A 23,149-nucleotide genomic window follows, 5' to 3' on the forward strand; every position below is an offset into this window, starting at 1 on the left:
TTCCATCTACTGTTGATGTTTGTATGTGCACATTCCTATTATTTATGTCAACAAATGGAATGCATGTGTTACAGAGAATGTACTTCTACATATTGTTGTCTGCATGTGTGTATGCATATATATACCTATTACGAACTAGCTGATCTCCATGGGGCGGTCCAATTAGAACCGGGCCATCCAACCCTGGCATGCCTGGATCCATAATTTCATACCCATAGTTCCTCCACCCCACCCGTGTTGAATTTACATGCGTAACTTCCATTATCCACTTATCGCAGCCCTGACACACCTTTACACATTGCCCTCTCCAGAGCGTTTGGGGCCCTACACATATTTTGTCCCACCTCGTGTATTCACAGGCTCTCCCGCCATTTAATATTTGCACATACATGCCTTTCCTGGGGTTATGGATTATGGCCATTTGCGCTTTACAATTTTTGGTGGTCCAAGCATGGACTACTTTCCGTCTGTGTGTAAAGTAGACTTAGCAATTCAACGATATTACTCCCACTGGTAAAACCTTGCCTGTGGTGTGAATAGTAGTGCTGTGCTCCCTCCTGGACTGCTTTTTATGACATACGCTGACAGCACTATGTTGTTGTTGTGTCTTTCGGCTTTTCCTGGTTAGGGGTCGCCACAGCGGAACTCCGGTCTGCTAAAGATTGGCAGTTGATTTTTACGTACCGAGTTGCCAGCCCTGACGCACAACCTTCAACGAAGGCACGCCCATTCACGCATGTCTCCACGCAGAAGACGCTCTAGCTGAGAGTTGAACCGGTCAGTGTCTTAGCACTATATAATACCATATTTTCTCTTGATTCTCTTCACATCCCTTGTGTATGCTTTATTGTTACGATGTTCATTCTTCATATATATATATATATATATGTATATATATTACATCTGTACATACATATATACATTTCCTATGCTGGGCACTGCTTATACCCACGTGCAGGCGCACTTGCATATGCTTACTGTGCGTTACATATGTTTACTGCCGCTTATTTGTGCTTACTTGTGCCTTATTCATTATGACAGTACCACTTTGATTGAAGGGATCTGGTTAATAGTCCCATGCGATACACACGTTCCCTTTTACATATTTTAATATCGGCTTTACAGCAGAACGACATTCATTCCACAAGAAAAATGATATGTGCTATAGTCGAACTTGAACCGTGAATGCCTGTTCGTTAGGCGGATGCTCTAACCACTACACTGTTGGTGTTCTGCTTCATTTATATGTATACCCATGGTTCATAGTTACCCGAACATACGCCTCAACTCTTCACTTGCACAGCAGGCATCCATTTTCCTGTTGGGAAAACTGCACTACTACACATGCGCCATTCTCTACTGCTCTAGACCCGTGCTACATGTTGACTCATAGTATATTCAGACCTCCAAAGCCTATAGTCCTGGCACATACGTGTGTTTGATTGTCAGGGTGTTCATGTGGTCATCCTGGTTTAGGCTTGTCCGACTGGGGACTGGGACTGCCCTGTACTCATTTGAAAGTCAGATTTAGCACATGGACAAGGTTACTCCCACTGTTAGCATCCTACCTGTGGTTAGAGATGCAGGGATTTTAGCCACCTTTGGCCAGCTTGATATGTCAGCACTAGATAATACGGGTGTTCCACTGCTATTTTCCTTCGCATTTGTTATGAATGTTTTCTTGTTCCCATGTTCGTTCTGTAGATATATATATATATATATATATATATATATATATATATATATATATATATATATATATATATATATATATATATATTTAGGGTTAACACCCTTTGAAATGGCCAAAACAGCTTATTCTTATAGCATTTTAGTTGCTTATTCTGTTTCTTATAACATTTAGGTGTTTCAGATACAGAATAACTGTTTTATGCAACTATTTCATAAATACAGCAAATAATTTTGTTATTAAATCTCAGGACATCTGCCATTTGACATTAATTGTACAGGATACAACTGCCCAAAGAGGGACTGTCTCTCGCAATGTGGGACAGGTGGTTGCCCTACATATATATGTATTTATATATATATATATATATATATATATATATAGATATAGATATATATATATAGATATAGATATATATACACATATATGTGTGTACGTACACATGCATACACATCTATATGATTTAATTACTTTGATCATACTGTTGACTGACTGCGCTGTCTGCTATGTTTGTGATAACATCGAAGTTAGGTATAACTGCCATGGCTTAGTGGTAAATCACATTGATTGTAATGTGTAGGATCCTGGCATCAGGCCTGGCCGACGTGGTTTATTGTGTTGCTGGGCAGAACAAGGGCCGTTGGACAAAGGGTGAGTACAACACTTTTTAGCTGCGGTTTTCCGTTTAACTGCCGATTCACGTCATGCAAAAACCTTCTACATTTTTCTGTGATACATCACCCCAGTTCACATTTCAATGGTATTATATCATTATACAGCATAAATTTAGCAAGATATGCTCGTATATGCATTACGCGTCATAAAGGGTGTGTGCTGCAATTGAACCGGCAACATCTGCTCGATAGTCAGATGCTCTAACTACTACACTATTGGTGTTCTGCTTCATTTATATGTATACCCATGGTTCATAGTTACCCGAACACATGCCTCAACACTTCACTAACACAGCAGGCATCCATTTTCCTGTTAGGAAAACTGCACTATTACTCAAGCTCCATTCCCTACTGCTCTGGACCCGTGCTGCATGTTGACTCACTCAAAGTATATTCAGACCTCCAAAGCCTATAGTCCTGGCACATATGTGTGTTTGATTGTCAGGGTGTTCATGTGGTCATCTGGGTTTAGGCTTGTCCGACTGGGGACCGGGACTGCCGTGTACCCATTTGAAAGTCAGATTTAGCACGTGGACAAGGTTACTCCCATTGTTAGCATCCTACCTGTGGTTAGAGACACAGGGATTTTGGCCACCTCTGGCCAGCTTGATATATCAGCACTAGATAATACAGGTGTTCCACTGTTTTCCTTCACATTTGTTATGAATGCTTTCTTGTTCCCATGTTCATTCTGTAAGATATATATAAAACCACACTACTACACATGCGCCATTCCCTACTGCTTTAGACACATCCCATAAGTTGGCTTACTCCAAGTATATTCAGACGTCCCAAGCTTATAGTCCTGGGACATATGTTCATATCATGGCCAGGGTGTTCAATTAGTCTTCCGATTTTCGGCTCATCCGACTGTTGACTGGGACTGCCCTGTACCTGTTTGAAAGCCAGACTTAGCACGGGCACATAGTTAGTTCCACTTTTAGCATCCTGCCTGTGGTTGGGGATGCAGAGGTGTGCTCACCTCTGGCCAACCTGATATGACAGTACTAAATATTATGGGGGGTTCTGCTGCTGTTTCCCTTCACATTCGTTATGACTGCTATACTGTTCATTCTTCATATATATATATATATCGGTATGTACATACACATGCATATACACCTACATGCTTATTTACATTTCCCATACCGTTGAATGACCGCCACTTACCGTCGCGCATACACGCTTGCATACCCGCTTACGTCTAGGGTTGCCACCTTTTCAAATGGCCAAAGTGGGACATTCTTGGGACACATATCAGATTATACGGGCCGGCACATACCCACAGTCAGTACAAAGGATAGAACTTTACGTTTTTGCCTAAATGAAAGCTTATTCTTGTAACAGTTTAGTTGCTTATTCTGTTTCTTGTAACATGTAGGTATTTTACATACAGAAATAACTATTTTATGCAACTGTTACATGAAATATGGGTCATAATTATGTCCTACAATCTCAGGACATTTGCCATTTTATTATTTTTGGTCAGGACACAACTGCCCAAAAAGGGACTGTCCCTCGCAAAGTGGGTCAGGTGGTAACCCTACTTACATCTGCTTTAAAGCCCCTTAATCACCCTATATCCGACTGCCACTATTGTGGCCATCATATAAAATTAGCCCTTGCATGGCTTGGACCCGGGAACAGGAACACCATAGTCACTGGTTTTACCACTAAACCATCCGTGATACATTCTCTATGGATGGTAATTAGGATATATGACTTTACTACAGCCATTCCACAGTACTGGCAACAAATGTGACAGTCAGGTGGTGTACATATGTATAGTACATGTTACTATTCATATGTTTCTGAGATGCATATGTATACATTTGCAAGTATACATATTTATGAATTGGACACATACTTGACTACTTATATGCATTTATGTGTGATGTGTAGCTATGTGAATGTGAAAGGTATATATTCCCGATAATGCACGTGGGGAGATGTGCATCACGGTCAGGTGTTTAATCCCGAGTCGTAGGTTCTGCAGGACGGGCTGGAGGCTGAGCAGGGTTATGGACAACTACTGCTCATACAACTTGTGTTCAGATGTCTACAGGACTGGACATCGTGTCATGACACCAAGTCTAATCTTTAGAACAGATACTTATCCCATGAGGGATATCCAAAAATTTTGGGGACCAGTGACCTCTATTCTTTTGGCTTTACGAAAATGAGGTAGGGTTAGACATGCAAGGGATAAATAGTTTGCAATCCTGAGACTGCCTAGGGTGAGACTGCCTACTAGATATGAGTAGGGGTCACTATGTGCAGATATGGCTGCGCCAAGCTAGCAGCCTGAGTATAGGTGGTTTTGGTGGACGTTCAGGAAGGGGGGGGTGGTGTGCTGTGGAGGGGATGATGGGTATTCAGTTATGTGTCCAGGTGTTTTGGGGTTGGATGGCTCAGTTCAGGCCAGATCATTATGTGGGTGTGAGCCGGTAACGTTTCTGTACATGTGTATCGCACATTTTAATATTCATATGTTTGTGGGATTGTGTTGTACAGTATGGCCTGTCAGGTTGTATTGCGAATGTTAATGCTTGTTCTTTGGTTTTCTTTCTGATTAACCCACTGCTTCCTTGTACACCTCCAGTTCACCTATTGTGCATCTGACCCAGTCTCCCCTTGGCGAATTATTGCATTACCCCTCACCCCCCATCCCCATATTCCACACACACCATCCATCCCTTCTCTGGTTGATGGCCCATGGCACAGACAACAGAACACATTGCGTACACTACATATCTCTGGTACCAATATGGTTGTGAGGACGACCCTAGCATTTTTGATCTTCCACATGCTGTACTTCACGCACATAGGTACACGCAAATACTTATCTTTCATGACATGGTAGGTAGACCCGGGTAATACCCTTTCATCTTTGGGCTGTCCAGACAAGGATGACTTGGACTGCGAATAGGCAGATATTGAGTGAATGCTCTGACCATTGGTAGGGTTGCCACCTTTTCAAATGGCCAAAGTGGGACATTTTCAGGACACACATCAGATTTTACAGGCCAGCACATACCCACGGTTAGTACAAAGGATAGTACTTTAGTTTTATACCTAAATGAAAGCTTATTGTTGTAGCTGGTTAGTTGCTTATTCTGTTTCTTTGTAACATTTAGGTATTTTACATACAGAAATAAGTATTGCATGGAACTATTACATAAAATATGGGACATAATTATGTCCTACAATCGCAGGACATTTAGCATTTTTAATGGTTTTGGTAAGGACACAACTTCCCAGAGAGGGACTGTCCCTCACAAAGTGGGACAGGTGGTAACCCTAACCATTGGGCTAGGCTTAGCAAAGGGCAGCGGTATGCTAACACACTGCATTTCTCTTCCACTTGGTATAACAATCACCATTACAATGGAATACGGGCATGGGGTTTTAAATCTGATTTGTTCGAGGGACGGGGACTCAATATTCAGCTATGTGCCTTTGTGTTTACTTTTTATTTTGGTGTTCACAAAACTGTCTTGTATGCTTTGCATACATTTCAGTATCCACGGACACTGACAGGAGTGATTATTATTAGAGGCAGGCTGCACTAGTCAGCATTTTAGGTTGCACGTCTGCAGCCAACATGTTCATGCCTCTGTGCAGCGCTTAGACACGCCCCCTGCACTCACGCACGTTTCCTGTGCACGTGGACATTGCGGCAGCGCGCCTTCATTAATATGCATGTGGTGCTGCTGCGCCATCTCTACGCCGCACGGTCGGTGCAAGGCTAACTCCGTCCTTGTGCTGAGCTTCATGAATCCCGGGGATTGATTATTTTTGTGGACTTTCACTGAGAAGTTGAGAGAGGTATAAACATGTTAAGGGAAATGTAGTAGTTAAATTCATAGCTGAGCTCATAGTTAATTATGCTAATTGCTGGGATGCAGGGGGCTTTGCCCCTGTATTTTTTTGTGTAGGGGACTTTGTTTTCCACATGAATACAAAATTCAAAACTGACTTCACATACTTTTTTTTTAAACATTCAAATGATTTTTGGATTTCTGATCTTCTCAGTTATTTCATGGAAGCATTAGGCAAATATATAGTGCAATAATTTTGTGTCACATAAATTCCTAATGAAATTATTTACTTATAGGTTCATAGGTAGGTACTAGGCTATCTGCTCAAAGGCATTTATAAGCCTAGCCAGAAAGTGTTGGCTTTCACCGCCCCCTTAGATTAGTTCCCTGTGCCTCTGTCCAGCAGAGCCATTGAAGTGATCTCCAGGGTATACTTTCTGTTTCCCATCCACTCGTCAAGGTTTCTCTTGAAGAGGGTTAGTGAGAGCTCTGCCTAATGTAGATTGGAATCCTGTTCCAGAGCATGGGAAGTCTCTCAGACAGGAATTTATCCCTCCAGCACATCCTATTTATTGTTGTGGTGAGGTTTAGATCCCTAGAGCGTGTGGCTCGAGGGGATATGGTTTTCTTTAGGTGGAGCATGTCCATCAAATCTGGGTTGGACATAGCCTTGTATGTCAGGCAGAGATCACCTCTGAGTAGGCGGTATGCAACCAAGTACAGTTGGAGTTTCTTCGGATGAGCTGTATAGGGCATCTGTTTGAGGCCAGTGATCCTCTTGGTGAGGTACTTCTGTGATCTTTCCAGCTGTTGCAGGTGTCTTGTAAGGTTTGTCCCTATGATGAGTCTGATGAGTGCGGCATAGAGGGGAACAATGACCTCCTTTGATCTGGATGAAAACCCTTTTGTGATTAGGTGGGCCACATATAAGGATTTTCTAACCACTTTGGCAATGTGATTGTCAAAGGAGAGGTTACTATCTACTTGGGTCCCCAGATCCCTTATTATGTCTTCCGTATTTAGGGGGCTACCACCTATGTGGTAGTTTGTGGGTACTATGTTTTTTCCAAAGGGGATGACTATGCACTTTTTGGCATTTAGCTTGAGGCCATGGTTTTGGCACCAGGTATCTGTCTCAGTGAGACCCTTTTGGAGCATGTCTGTGTCAGCCAGAGAGTCAATTATAGCCCCTAGATTGCAGTCGTCTGTGAACTTGGTCGGCCATAGTCCTCCTGTGCTTGCCTGTACCTCTGAGAAGTATATGCTGAACAGGAGGGTTCCTAGGACTGAGCCCTGGGAAATGCCACTTATAACTGGTTTAGAGTCAGACCTAGCTCCCACAACTCTCACCATGTGGGTTCTAACACATGGCAACTTATCTCATGATGTAGGGGTTTATGTTCAGGCCGGTGAGCTTGTCTATAATACCTGAATGGGGAATGGTGTCGAAGTCTTTTACAAGGTCTAGGTAGGCTGTTTGGATCACCTTTCCCTCATCTATAGCCTTGGTAACTGTCTCAAAAAAGTCCACCAGGTTTAGGAGGCATGATCTGCCCTTAACAAAGCTGAACTGGGTAGGGTCCAGTGTTTGGAGGTTCCCAATGTCTCTGTTAATGAGATCCATGATGATGCGGTCCATAGCCTTGCAGACCAAGCTAGTCAGGCTTATAGGGCGATAGTTCCTGGGGTTTGTTGTGGCTCCACCTTTGTGGAGCAAAATAACCATTGCTGTGTGACACTCTATGGGCACGTAGCCTGTAGAGAGACTGAGTTTGAACAGTGTGTTTAGGTGAAGGGTTAGTTCATCTTTGAGCTCGTGTAGGACAGAGCCTGGGACACCATCCAGTCCCATTGATGCTGTATTTTTGACTTTGGAGAGGGCTGTTTTAACCTGAGTGTGATTTCAGGGGCACTACATTCTTCTGGTATGGTTATGGGCCCTTTTGGGGGAGAGAGGGGGGTGAAGTTTGCACTGAACCTGTCTGCCAGGATGTTGGTGATATCGGTCGGTTCAGTGTATTTTTTGCCATTCTGCACTAACTCTGAGCAGATCTGAGAATTGCCACTTAGATTCTTGACATAGCTAAAGAATGCCTTGTGGTTATCTTTGGAGTCCTTGGCAATTTTTCTTTCAAAGCTATCCTTGGATGATTTTATGAGGTATTGTAGTTTCTTGCTGATACTGATCAGTGATGTCTTCCCTTCTTGGGATTTTACTCTTTTCTGTACTAGTTTCCTCCTTCTGTTGTATAGATTGTTTATGGCAGGGGTCCACCAGACTGGTTTTCTTTTCTTGGAGGAGTGAGTCTTTGTTTTGCTTGGGATATCATGATCCATGCATTCTTGTAGGTGCCCGTAGAGTGCATTTGTAAAGGATTTTGCAGCCTGGACAGTGTTATCCTTTAGCATGGGAGCTTTGAAACTTTCCACCTTGGTCTAAAGTAATGTGAAGTTTGCTTTTGTAAAGCTTTTCCCGGTGGTTTCTTTGACCAGGGGTGGGGGCAGAATGTGGATATCCAGAGTGATTCATTTATGGTCAGATCTAACCAGCGAGGGGTTGACCTCGGGTATAGAACACCGATTGCCCATGTTGGTGATGACCCGGTCCAATATGTTGTCACCTCTGGTGGATGTGTTGACCAGTTGATCCAGGGCATTAGAGTTTATAAATTCTAGGAAATGTTGGGCAAGGGAGTTAGTACTTGAGTAGTTCTCCCAGTTAATGTTTGGGTAATTGAAATCACCCAATATCAGGGTGTTTGGTAGGACCTTTATGTTTCCCAGTGTTTCCAGAAATGTGGAATGGGGGTCCTGGGACATGGTGGGTGATCTGTAGCAAGCTACAATTTGGATTGCAGTTTTTCCCATTGTTAGTTGCACGTGGATGATCTCTGAAGCATCGCGCTGTGCCACTAACCTGGAGGTGTGGGTATCCTTGATGAATATGGATATGCCCCCACCTTTTGTATTTCGGTCTGGGTTTTGTGGCCGAAATGTATGGTATGAGTTGTAGCCTGGTAGTGCTGGGGTACTCTCTGGAGCCTTAAACCAGGTTTCTGTTACTGTACATATATCGATTTTCTCCATACTGAGGAGTGCCTCGAGTGCATGCATTTTGAGGTTTAGACTTCTGGTATTGAGTAGCATTACCCTCAGTTTTTTGTTACTTGTGCTATTGATGGTGGTGGGTTTGTCTTTTGAGCCTTGCCTAAAAAAGGCACTATGGGGGTGGCAAGAGCCTTGGCCAGTATTCGAAAGCCAAAGAGTGACAGGTGCAAGCTGTTTCTAGCGAAGCAGCGTTGCTTTTTGCGCATGTCATCTCAGGCTGACAGACACTGGATCCCCTTTGAATAACACCAGAAGCTTAGCCAATTGTTGAAATTGATAATTTTTTTCTTTATACCATGGTATCATTCTTGCTGTGGACAGAATGCTACTCAGGGTCAGGCTCATACCAGCCTGAGCTACATGATCAGAGAGCTCCTCCATGTCTCTTTTCATGTCGTCCAGGGAGGTACGGCCCAGGTCATTCACACCAACATGGACAATCACAGAGTCATATTTGTACTTGTTCTGGAGTGACCTGAGTGCTTGTGTTATGTGGCGGATCCTGGCACCCGACAGGTAGCTAACAGTAACCTTCTCCTTGTTCAGTCTGGTGAGTGGGACATCAGTGTGCCTGACTATAGAGTCACCTATTACTAGTGTACTGGGTATGTTATTTTGCCTTAAGGGCTGTGATTGCATGGCACACTGGTTTTGTGAAGTATGTGTTTCATGGTTTGTGTTTAGGGGTGGAGGTTGCTTAGATGTTTGCTTTGGAAGTCTCTGTTGCTTTTGCAGATTTTTATTTAGAGCCTCTGAGTATGTTTTTGTGTATTTATGTGTGTTTTTTGCTGGTGCTGTTTTCATAGGTCTATCTGAGACTGGTGGTGTGATGCAAGTAATTCCCTTCTCCTCTTGACTGCCTGGTCCAGTCTTGGGTTGAAACAGCTTAGTCTCCAGTTTGGCTGTATAATTGCATCTGCTGCATGTATTAGTGTATTGTGGTAGGAGGAGAGGGTTGTCTGTGTACATGAAGCAGTTGTAACATTGCCTCAAAATGCCCAGATTCACCAGTTGGACCGGAGAGTACACCTGAAACTGCCTTTGGACATGCCTGCATAGGTACAGTGAACTGTTTTACTGATTGACTGGTAAGGTCGAATAAAGAATTTTGTCCTTCTCTACAGTATAGGGGGTCTAGTACTAAGGTTTATTAGTGCTTGCTATGAGTTTTGAGCAAGTGCCGGGTTGAGAAGTGAATGGTTTGAGTGCTTAAGTTGAAAGTTTGTCTAGTTCCAAGGGAAAAATTGAAAAGTAGACTTTGTGGAGCCGGGAATAGTTATACCCCAGTTAACTGACTCTGCCTGGTGTGCAAAACTGCGCAAATGTGGGTTTTATAGCAGGGAAATGAAAGAGATAGAAATTATCCCACAATAGCAAATAAACTACTAATTTCTGGGCTGAAACCACTCCTCCAGGGACAGATAGGCTGCTCAACACTCCCCTCTCTCACAGGTGAACAGAGAAACTTCCTTCTATCCAAGTAAGGTATGGGCAAACACAGGAACTTGTAACACAGCCCTGAATTCAGCACTAACCTGAAAACTGGACTATACTAGTTTAAAAAGGTGGAAAAACAAGTATTTTTTTTTTTTCAGAAAATAAAGCAGATACAATAAAAAACACTTTAAATGCACAGAAATGTCTATCACACTTGAGTGTGGGTAGCCTACAACAGTTAAACAGGTAATCCCAAAATTAAATATGCTGGTAAGCATTTATATTATTTATCTTGGGGTTTGTCATGTTATATTCACCCAAGTATATCAAATATTTTTAGAAGCAGTACCACAGAACAGTTATGTTTATTGTTCCACTCATTATCTATTGCCTGTGACTGCTTTATACACCTTCATGGTGTCACCTGTGGTAGTCAACCTCCTATCTGACCTTAGGTCACTTGGGTTGTAACCAAGGTTCCTGTCTCAGTACCAGTGCAGCTGGTTCATAGTCCCAGTTTTAATTCTTTCTAAGTATAGTTATACATTGCCATACATATGATTATTACTATAACTTTAATGGCAGAGTTCAGTAATTTCATCAGAAAAATATGACAGTGTGGTTCACTGAACATGCCAACAGCAAAAATAATTAAATAAATAAACAAACAAATAAATAAATATGTTAACCCTTGAAGTCCTTTAACACGTTAGTTAATTTAAATGGCCAGAGAAAATACTCCTACATATGTACTAGGCTGCACAGAAAGCCATCTAAACGGTGGACATAAACTGGAAGAACGACAGGTGCAGGATGTTCTGTTTATACAAACAGCTATGTGGGTAGTAAACTCCACTTGTCCTGCTTTCTACTTTCACTGGTTACCTTTTCAACAGCAGACTCCTAATATGGGTTTAGGGACATCTTAACCTGTATCCCTTGCCATTTGGTGTAAGTGACCTAAATAGATAAACAAGGAATGTATTATCAGATATATTCCCCTGAAAAATGAGTATGGCTTGAAGAAAGACTTTTCTACAGAAATGATCGAAACATTCCATAAGAGTTGGGAAAGATTGATGAGACTGTCTAAAAAGATGATATGAAGCACGTTTTTTTTTTGTTTGTTTAACAAAGGAGCAGTCTTCTGTATGGAAATTAGTGAACTAGTGCATGATGTTCAAATTTTATCAAGTACCACCTCTTTAGGAATTCAGTGATTACAAATTTCAGTTTTCTAATGACTGTGATAAAGTGTAAGAAGCTTTTTATATTTTAAGACAATGTGGCTGATTCATTTCTTAAGTTATCATTCTCTTAGGTGCTGACAGCTTGCAGGTTATGGAGTCGTACTTCTGTCTTACCTCAACACTAAATATTCTCTTGGCGGCTGTGGAGTTAGACTCTGTGTTACAAAGCGATAGATATCTGCAGTGTCACACAGAGACTCGATTTCAGATTCCTGCATATCCACATCCCACATATGTTGTTCCTTTAGTAGTCGCTGTAGGATTTTCTCTGGAGGAGCTCCTACTTCAGTGGATGCTTTCCAGAGTCGGAGCGGGTACTCATCTTCTACCTAAAAACATAAAGAATATAGGGTTTAGCCACAAAGTGAAGTGGTAATGCTTTGTTATAATAAAGATACTTTATTTTACAGATAGTGGAAAATATCAGGATAAGCACATATTCCACAATGTGTTAGTGTCCTGCCTCTTCCTGGTACTTGTATTTACAGTTTCATTTGTTGGTCTAGGCAATTTTTTTAGCACTACCTTATACACTTTACTTTCTGCACTCTGTGACAATTGGTATATAAATATGGCAGCATAAAAAGACAGATATTCACTGTATGCACTAGCTCCATCAGCACATTCTCCATAGTGTACAATAGTTTTAGGCACACCACCCTGGCTAGCCCCTCTACACCATTTTACTCATGTGTGCTAGCTCTAATCTTAATCCCGATACTGATCCACCCCTAGATGACCTCAAGAAAACCCCTTTTCCTAACAGTACCCCTAATCTAGACACTTTAAAGCAGAACACAGACACACATTCGAGTGAGCATACACACACACACACACACACACACACACACACACACACACACACACACACACACACACACACACACACACACACACACACACTATCACACCACATATACACCCACTTTCCTTTTCTAGCAATACTCACATTTAGAAAACTGGATGTTAAGTGAACATTCAGTAACTTGAGCCAGCTGTTAACAAAGTTAATGACATGAACAGCTGACTTAAGATTTGCAAATGAATATAGTTATTTGATAACAAGATCCTTCTAGACTGCATCCCTGGCGCTACTTCAGTCGAAAACTAATTACTAAACTTGGTTAACCTTCAAAATCCAAAGAAATTTCAGTATTTTACTATTTTAATGTTTGAATGTACAATGGGCGGCCACGGTGGTGCAATGGTTAGCGTTGTCACCTCACAGCAAGAGGTTCTCTGGTTCAATTCTTGGCTGGGGTTCCTTCTGTGTGGAGTCTGCATGTCCTCCCTGTGGTCACGTGGGTTTCCTCCGGGTGCTCCGGTTTCATCCCAAAGACATGCTGTAGGTGGATTGGACACTCTAAATTGGCCCTAGGTGTGAGTGTGTGTGCCTTCTGTGGAAGGTTGGGTGCTGGGCTGGCAACTCGACACCATAAAACTCCACTGCCAATCATGAGTGGACAGGTGATCCACTGTGGCGACCCCTAACCGGGAAGAAGAATGTTTGAATGTACAGTACCATACACCCTTTTAATACAGTAGCAGCACATTTATCAACATGCAGTTGAGTCACATTTCTGTCAGTGGTACTGTCTCAGTATCTTGCAGACATTTTTTGCATTCTTTCATATGTAGTGTATTTGGGAGACTATGTTGTCTGCGTTTCCAGTGCTGTTATGATACAGGTAAATTTCCATCAGTCAGTTTGCCAGGATGTTTTCAACTCAGACAATTACTTTCTTGCACTTACACAACTGCTTCTGGAAAAATTTCTCTTAGTACACCTCATGTGTACTGCAGACATTTCACTGACAACCTGTTGGTTGGAGACCTCACAAACACTGTCAATATTCAGTAAAGTCTCACTGAAGAATTTTTTGAAGAAATGCCTCTGATTTCATCCCAGTATTTTCCATTCTCATTACAAGCAATAAAATAAATGAGGCATTCACACTTTTTTATAACTACTACTTCCTCGTACTTTTCTGTGGAACTTTGCTGTACTATCATTCTATCCCCTTTTTCAAAGAAGATATGTACTTTATTCTTTGATTATAGTTGTATGTTTGCATATACTTTTTATTATCTCTGTAATCAGACTCAGGTTTTCATGCTGAAAAAGTGAAATAGTATGACCCGGTTTACTATCAAAATGCTAAATGATGGTTAGGCAAACATGGGAATGCCGAATATTATTTGGCTGATTTCCATATCGCCAGCCATCAATTCTGTGAGTCTCCTGTTTTCAGCGAATGCCACTGTGCATTTGCCTATACGTGGGTGATGTTTTGTATTGAGATTGCAGGACAGTGCAGATTCATAGGTTCATAGGTTGGTACTAGTCTATCGGCCGTAGGGCCTATACAAGCCCAGCCATAACAATTCCCAGGATATTTCTTCCCACAAAATTTACTTCCCTGACCCCTGTCTAGCAGGACGACTGACATGATCCCCGGGGTGAATTTCCTATATCCCATCCAATCATCAAGGTTCTTTTTGAAGAGGGCCAAGGAGGTGCTCTGCTTGACATGTATGGGCAGTCTATTCCAGAGTACGGGGAGTCTCTGGGTCAGGAACCTATCCCTCCAGCATGTTTTGTTCATTGTGATGACAAGGTTTGGATCCCTGGAGCGTGTGGCTCTGAGGGATTGGGATTTCTTTAAGTGGAGCATGTCCAACAGCTCACGGTTTGACATGGCCTTGTATGTTAAGCAGAGCTCACCTCTGAGTATACGATATGCCACAGAGTATAGCTGGAGTTTTTTTAGATGATCAGCATATGGCATCTGCTTTAGGCTTGTGATTCTTTTAGTGAAGTATTTCTGTGGCCTTTCCAGCTGTTGCAGATGTCTTGTGAGGTACATACCAAACGGGGCATTATACTCTATAATGGGTCTAATGAGGGATGAGTACAGTGGGAAAATGACCTCCTTTTTTCTGGATGAAAAGCCCTTAGTGATGAGGTGTGCCACATAGAAGGATTTCCTGACTGTTGTGGCAATATGATAATCGAAGGTGAGACCACTGCCCACCTGTGTCCCTAGGTCTCTCATCACACTTTCGATGTTTAGTGTACTGCCACCTATGTTGTAATTCATGGGTACATGTTTTTTTCCAAAGGGGATAACTATACATTTCTTGGCATTAATCTTAAATCCATGGCTCTGGCACGAGGCATCTGTTTCTGTAAGGCCCTTTTGTAGAATATCCACATCATTTGGGGATTCAATAATGGCTCACAGTTTGCAGTCATCTGCGAACTTTGCTAGCCAGAGTCCCTTAGCATTGGCCTGTACTTCAGAGAAGTAGATGCCAAACAAGAGTGGTCCCAGTGCTGAACCCTGAGGTACTCCACTTGTCACTTGTCTGGAGTTGGATTTGGAGTTGGCTACTTTTACAGTCTGGGTTCTGTCAGTAAACCAGTTAGCAACCCATCGAGTGACATAGGGATTTATGCCCAGCTTAGTAAGTTTATCTATGATTCCAGAGTGAGGGATGGTGTCGAAGGCCTCGGCGAGGTCCAGATAGGCTGTGTGGATCTCCTTACTCTCATCCACAGCTCTGGAGACTGATTCAAAGAAGTCAATCAGGTTCAGGAGACAAGATTGGCCATTCACGAACCCAAACTGGGTGGGGTCCAGTGTTTGAAGGTTGCCAATGTCTTTTTTCATAAGTTCCATGATAATGCTTTCCATGCCCTTGCAGATCTGGCTCATCAGACTGATCGGACGATATTTTCTGGGATCCAAGGTGGATCCCCCCTTGTGGAGTGGGATAACTGTAGCTGTGTGCCACTCACTGGGCATGAAGCCTGAGGTGAGGCTATGATTAAACATGACACTTAGGTGAGGTGCCAGTTCATTTTGTAGTTCATGTAGTACACAGCCCAGGATGTCATCTGGTCCCATGGATGCTGTATTCTTAGCTTTGGAGAGTGTGGTTTCGACCTGTGTGGCCATGATTACTGGAATTTGGCAATCTTTTGGTATTGAGATGGGCCCTTTAGGGGGTGAGAGGGGGGTGAAGTTGTCACTAAATCAGTCTGCCAGGATATTGGCAATATCCTTGGGATCAGTATATTTAATGCCATTCCGTTGTAGCTCAGAGCAGATCTGAGCATTGCCATTTAGATTCTTGACATAACTATAGAATGCCTTGTGGTTGTCTTTGGAATCTTTGGCAATTTTATTTTTGTAACTAGCTTTTGAGGATTTTATAAGGGATCTCAGCTTCTTACTGAGGCTGGTAAGGGAGTTTTTTGAATCCTGGGATTTTCCTCTCTTCTGCAACAGTTTCTTCCTTCTGTTGTATAGTTTGTTTATAGCAGGGGACCTCCAGATTGGCTTCCTTTTTTTTTGGAGGAGAGCATCTTTGTTCTATTTGGGATGGCACGATTCATGCACGAGTGGATGTGCTCATACAGTGCCTTAGTGTAGGATTCAGCAGTCAAACTTTCAGATCCTGTCTGCATGGGTGTCATGAAGTTTGTCACTTCTGACTTGAGTAGCATGAAGTTGGCTTTGGAGAAGTTTTTTACAGTGGTTTCCTTACTGGGGGGTGGGGGTGGGATGTGGATGTCAAGGGTGATTTGCGTATGGTCAGATGTGACCAATGAGGGGGTGACCACTGGTGTGGAGCATCTATCTCCCATGTTGGTAATGACCAGGTCTAGGATATTGGATCCCCTGGTGGGACAATGGATTAGTTGATCCAGGGCATTGGAATTTATGAATTCCAAGAACCGTTGGGAAAAGGTGTTGATACCCGAGTAGTTTTCCCAGCTAATGGCACGGTGGTTGAAATCACCCAGTTTTAGGATGTTTGGTTGTATCTTAATATTTTCCAGTATGTTTAGAAAGGTGTAGTGGGAATCTTGGGGCATGGTGGGGGATCTGTAGCAAGCTACAATTTGGATTGCAGTCTTACCTAGTGTTAGTTGCACCTGGAGAATTTCAGATGCATTGTGTTGGGCAACTTGCCTGGAGGTGTGAATATCCTTGGTGAATATGGACACTCCTCCACCTTTAGTGTTTTGGTCTTGGTTTTGTGGTCGAAAAGTGTGGTAAGAGTTGTAGCCTAGTATTGCAGGGGTGCTCTCTGGAGCCTTGAATCAGGTCTCAGTTACTGCACAGATATCGATGTTCTCCATTTTTAAGAGTGCCTCGAGAGAGTGCATTTTGAGGTTTAGACTTCTAGCATTGAGTAGCATTACCTTCAGATTTTGCATGCTTGTATCTGTTACGATGGTGGTTTTGTCCTTTGAACCTTGCCTAAAAAAGACACTATATGGGGTGGCAAGAGCTTTAGCCAGTAACCTGAATCCCAGGGGTGACAGGTGCAGACCATCTCTAGCAAGACATCGTGGTTTATCGATCATGTCTTCCCAGGCAGACAGATACTGGATCCCCTTTGTATGATACTAGAAGTTTAGCCAATTGTTGAAGTCAATCATTTTGTCCTTATACTGTGGTATCATTCTCGGCTAAGGCAGAATGCTACCCAGGGCTAGGGTCATACCTGCCTGGGCCACATGATCCAAGAGCTCTTCCATGTCTCTTTTCATGTAGTCCAGGGAGGTACATATCAAGTCATTCACTCCAACATGGACAATGACAGAGTCATATTTGTACTCGCTGTGGTGTGACTTGAGTGCATGCGTTACGTGGCGGATCCTGGCACCCGACAGGCAGCTGACTGTAATTTTCTCCTTTTTCAGCCTGGTGAGTGGGACATCAGTGTGCCTGACTATAGAGTCACCTATGACTAAAGTGTTGGGCACATTGTCTTGCCTTAGGGGCTGTTGTTGGGTGGCACACTGGTGTTGTGAGCTATGTGTCACTTTAGTTGTGACTGGTGTTTGTTTGTCTTTCAGCTTCTGAGGTCCTTGTTGCTTGGGCAGGTTAACGTTAAGGGCCTCCACATATGTGGGTTTAGTGTTGCTATGTGTGGGTGTTGATGGTGTGAGTTTTGAAGGGCTATGAGTTGCTTGAGGTGTAGTGCAGTGTTAACCTTCTCCTCTTGACTGTCTAGCACAATCTTGGCTGGAGAGAGCTTTGCTTCGAGTTTGGCTATGTAAGTGCATCTCTCGCAGGTTGTAGTGTTGGGTGGTAGGAGGAGAGGGTTGTCTGTGTACATGAGGCAGTTGCTGCATTGCCCCAGTATGCCCAGATTCACCAGGTGGACAGGAGAAATCACCGGAGCTGACCCTTGGACATGCCTGTTTAGGTGCTTTTTTTGTAAATTACAAGAGCTGTCTTCCCTTACCTTTGCAAGATACTTTGCAATTATAGGCTGTTTAGTGCCTATGATTAACTTCTCCTTATTGACAAGGAGAATTGAGTGTTTGTATCAGTTTCAGGCTTCCTAGTGCTTTCCAGCAGGTTCTAGAGCAAGTGCTAGTCACGGGGGTTCAGATTTTAGTGCTACTACTGAGAAACCAGCTAGTTCTAAGGGAAAATTCGAAGGGCAGACTTTCTGGCACCTGGAATAGTTTAACTGTAGCCCCATGGTGCTGCACGATGCTAAAAATGTGCAAACACACTCGTTTGTAAGCCAGAAAGTTGAAAGGGATAGAAATCAGCCCAAATAAAGCTAATAAAATTACAATTTCAGAGCTGGAAACCACTCCTCTAGCGTTAGATAAGCAGTACAATGCTCGCCACTCCCACTGGAAGCAGTAGGACCTCCCTCTACCACAGCAAGGTCTGGATAGCTATGAACACAGAAAATAAAACTCCTGAGACAAGCCAAGCCTGGGATATGGACTATACTGGCTAGGAAATGTGGGAAACCGTCAAACAAGATAGTATTTTTTTTTTGGTTAAAACAGGCTAAACAATGCAATAATACAGTAAATAAACACAGAAAAGGCTAACACACTTGAGTGTGTAGTCCTAAACAGTAAATGCAATTAAAACTGTACAAAATTAGCAATTGGGAGATTTACCCTTTTCCACACTGTAATGCCATCTGGGAGTTGGAATAAATCAGTGGCAGGGGGTGTGGGGGGGTCACAGCCCCCCACATGGGGAGTGCAGGGGGGCTTGCCTCCCCTGCAGAAACATTACTGTCAGCTCTGCGCAATATGGATCTGGTTCGTGCGTACTGCTGCAAAGGGGACAATGGACTTCTAAAGTCGAATTCGACTTTGCTTTAATTAGGTTGCCAATATTTCAACCCAATTAATATTCCAAACAATGAACATGTAAACCACATTTTTGAATGGTTTACATTCCGATGTTCGATGCTTTAATAGTAAACCATATGACTCTTATGACCATATGAGATGATGATAGACTTATGCCTTATAAGCGAGTACTTCGATATTCCAGTAAAGCTTGATGTATGTTTCAGTAAGTCACTGTTAATGTTCTGAGTTTTTCTTCATGTGTTTCTTCACACTTCAAACTGTACTGTTATCTTGACCATTGGACTGTGTATACCTCAAAACAGAAGTCTTATGTTGAAATTCTCATTACTGTGAAAATATCTTCAATCCCATGCTTATATACCATGAACCATTATCTGAGATAACCAGATCAAGTAGTCCGTGTCTTCACAACATAACTTTAAGTGCAATAATCATATCACTATTTGTAGTTTCTGTTAACATCATAACCTCAGGAAACTTTGAGTGATACTCTACACATTTCAACAACACACATTTATGTAACTGAAACAAGTCTCTTATAACTTTACTCTAAGATGTTACTGGCATACCTTTCAACCTGTTAGCACAAGAATTCTGGGCAAAGCCAAAAGTAATGGGGGGGACAAAGGCCCAAAAATAGGAAAAATTTTAAATACTGCTATTAGAAATGTAGACAGTTGATAGAGTAATAGGTTTTGTATTAGCATACATTTTCTGAAGGGTATAAAGTCTGAAACTGAAATATCTGTCATGATTTAATGGGTTCCTATTACCAGATCGCAGACGCAGTTTGTCGAATTCATCTTGATCAAACTGACAAGTGTGAAAAGGCAAAATAATAAAGCAGATTTTCAGCAAATTCTTTCCCTGGGAAAGAATTTGTTTGGACACTTTCGTTACTTTGCCATTTTCGGCACTGTAGTGTGATCTCGGAGTTGGTATATTTAAGTAGAGGGGTGTGGGGGGTTTTTAAAAGTTTTTTTTTTTTAATTTCAGAACAGCGATTTTTTTTCCCTTGGAAAAAAATCACTGTTCTGAGGTTTCGATGTTGTAAGCTTTCGCTTTCATGGGGTCGATTATTTATCGTTCATTTTTCTAAGTATGCGATAATATAATACAGACCCGATTTAATGACTTCAGTCCTCAATGGTTTGCCAGTAAACCACATAATTTATGATGAACGGACCAAAAATATAGAGCAAAACTCTGGACATTCTGCAAAAATCTGGACAGTTGAGAGGTATGGTTTCATTTATTAGATAAGGCATCATATTGCTCTGTTAAGATTATTTTTATGATATGCACTGTACACCAGTCTGTCTTGAACCTTGATTCTTGTTATGATAGGCACTAAACCCTGAATAATCTTGAACTGTGGATTCTTGTTATGGTATGCATTGCTTCCTGGACAATCATGAATCTTGGATTCTTGTTGTGATAGGCATTGTACCCTGAGTAGTTTTTAATCTTGGATTTTTATTATGATAGACACTGTGCCCCAAAAGTCTTTAACCTTGGATTCTTGTTATGGTAGGCACTACACCCTGAAAAGTCTTGAATTCATGTTTTGACAAGCCCTGTATCCTGAATAGTTTTGAAGTTTGGATTATAAGCACACTGTTCCCAGAATTGTCACGACAGGCAGGGCACCTTGCGCAGTCTTGTACCATGGGTTATTCTTATGGTAGGCATTGTACCCTGAGAAATCTTGTACCTTGGATTCTTGCTGTGACAAATATTACACTGTGAACAGTCCTGAACACTAGATTATTGTTACGACAGGTATTGTACCCAAAGATTTTTCAACCTCTTGCTTAATTTGCACTGACGTTTGTAGTCAGCATAACACTTCAAGTTCTTCTTCATAACATCAGTGTTCACGTGCTCATTTCTGATTATATTGCAGCATTTTCACTGAAATTTCAAACTGTCAGGAATTTATGTTATTGTGCAGATTGACAGTATTTAGGCTGATGTCCACTTTATTGATATTTGTTCTGATTGTAGGAGACAAGGATGAGTTCTCTGTCATTTTAGTAACCATCCAAGTTGCACAGCAATACATGTCTGCAACATGTTTGTGACCCACAGTAATGTCATAAGGTTGGAAAAACAGATGTTGTACAATTGTTTTGCTACATATACAGTGCATGGTTGCTGCAAGGTACTACTCAGGTTATCTAAATTCCCTGTCGGTAGAAGTCCCAATCAATTGTTTGTGTAGCTGATTGCCATAAGACTTTTAGTTAGAATTCTTACAAGTATAAGTATAAATGCGTTCAAAGAATGTTTTTATTCTGTGTACTGGAGTTGACATTGTGCTCATCTTTGGTCTGGATTCCCTCGAAATATACTTTCTATGGCATTCTGCAAAGGGTGTGAATTCAAGAGCAGCTGGTTTACCTGCTTGCAGAATCACTTCACCAGTACTATTCTAAATGGCATCAAATTGTAAAGTAGCTAAGTTGTTAATGTCAAAATGTTTCAGCATGGGCTCTTCAGTTACTAACAGTTCAAGCCAGAGATCTTAAACTCACAACCCTCAGACCTCAAGCAGCCCACAAACCAGCATAATTTTAGATGAGGAAAATGACTATACTATTTTTCCAGCTACACTGCCTGCGTCTCTTTTTGTCTTGGAGATTGTGTTCCTTGCCCAAGTTTTCTAGCCCTCATATGACACTAGTGGTTATTTGTCTTCAATTACTGTGGCTTAAGCATTTCAAAGCATTTTCTTGCTGTGTACTTCAGTGTTATTCCAATGTTCCAATAGCTTTCTTAATGGCAGGATCATACTATACATGTTCAAAATAAATCTCAAAGGATACTGTATTTATTCCAAGAAATCCCATGACAGCTTGTATGTCCATAGCTAGAAGTAGCATATGCACTACAATTTTTACTTTCTTTGCTTTCAAGCCTTCAAACGGCAAAACAAATTTCAAAGTTATCAGCTCTGTAAGTCTAATTTTGCATTTCATTTCAAGCAGCTTGAGGTTATTCTTTCTCAACCTTCTCATTAACTTAGTCTTGTATTGGGCTTATCCCTGATCTGATTTTATACAATTATGTCATCAAACCCTTCAGAAACATTTTAGCTGCTGACACAATCCTAAATTAAATTTCTTAGACATTTCTACCTTCCCACACTGTGATCTTTCACCTTTTGCATTCTCCATTACAAACCCTAAACCTAAACATCTGCTACTGAAATTTGCCTTAAAGGGACAATCCCAGAGTCTAAAATTCTGACCTAAAGACACTTTTCCTGATACATCCCACTTGTCACCACCCACTTACCACATCATCATCAACCCTACTCCTGGTTTCAATTTACTTCATGCAGCCCTGTTTTCAATCTCTCTAGTGAACAAAATTAACAATATTCAGTTCCTGTCAAAGCTTTCAGTCCCTGATCACTGGGAAACAATAAGGTTAGTACAATATTGTGTGTGTTTGTGGTGGGGTGGTTAGGCAAACTCTCAGAGTTGACTTTTATGAATTCACCAACAAGCCTATCTTAATTGTGCAGCTTTTTATTTCCTTTATTTATTCTGCATAGAGTAACTGCAAGCAGTATAGTCAAAAGAGTTCAGTTTAGTGAATTCATACAAAATCTTAGCAGTCTCTTGACATATTCCCCTTACTCTGTAGTAAAGTAATTTCAGAATTAGTATGTAAAACTGTCACAGGTTGTTGTACTGTACAGGCCTCATTGTGACAGTAAGTTTTAGACTTCATTGTTCAAAATGAATCTATTGCTTGCTTCACATATATAATTTTTTACAGCATGTCAGAAAACCATTACACTTGGCTAGTATTCAGAGATCAAAAAACAAAACATAAAAAAGAAGACTGCTTCTGCTACTGTTCAAAATTTGTGTCATTCTGATGCTTCTACAGAGCAAGTGGCAGCCATGCATACCATCAAAACACTTAGCTAGTATTCACACATCTGCACAAAATAAAATATGAAACGAAATGAACAGAAACTCTCTTAACTGACATCTTAGCTT

General features: G+C 41.7%; 1 protein-coding gene across 3 annotated transcripts in view; it reads right to left on the reverse strand.

Annotated features, from left to right (window-relative positions):
* LOC122800063 (rho GTPase-activating protein 7-like) overlaps window positions 1-23,149 on the reverse strand; it is a 988,694-nt gene that overhangs the window by 73,760 nt on the left and 891,785 nt on the right. For all 3 annotated transcript variants that reach the window (XM_044069557.1, XM_044069559.1, XM_044069558.1), the window contains one exon: window positions 12,095-12,309. In XM_044069557.1, the coding sequence (XP_043925492.1) occupies window positions 12,095-12,309 (215 nt within the window). The remainder of the gene's footprint in view (window positions 1-12,094; window positions 12,310-23,149) is intronic.

Source organism: Protopterus annectens, chromosome 4.part0 (assembly GCF_019279795.1).
Source record: "Protopterus annectens isolate FY-2018-M chromosome 4.part0, PAN1.0, whole genome shotgun sequence".
NCBI lineage: Eukaryota > Metazoa > Chordata > Ceratodontiformes > Protopteridae > Protopterus > Protopterus annectens.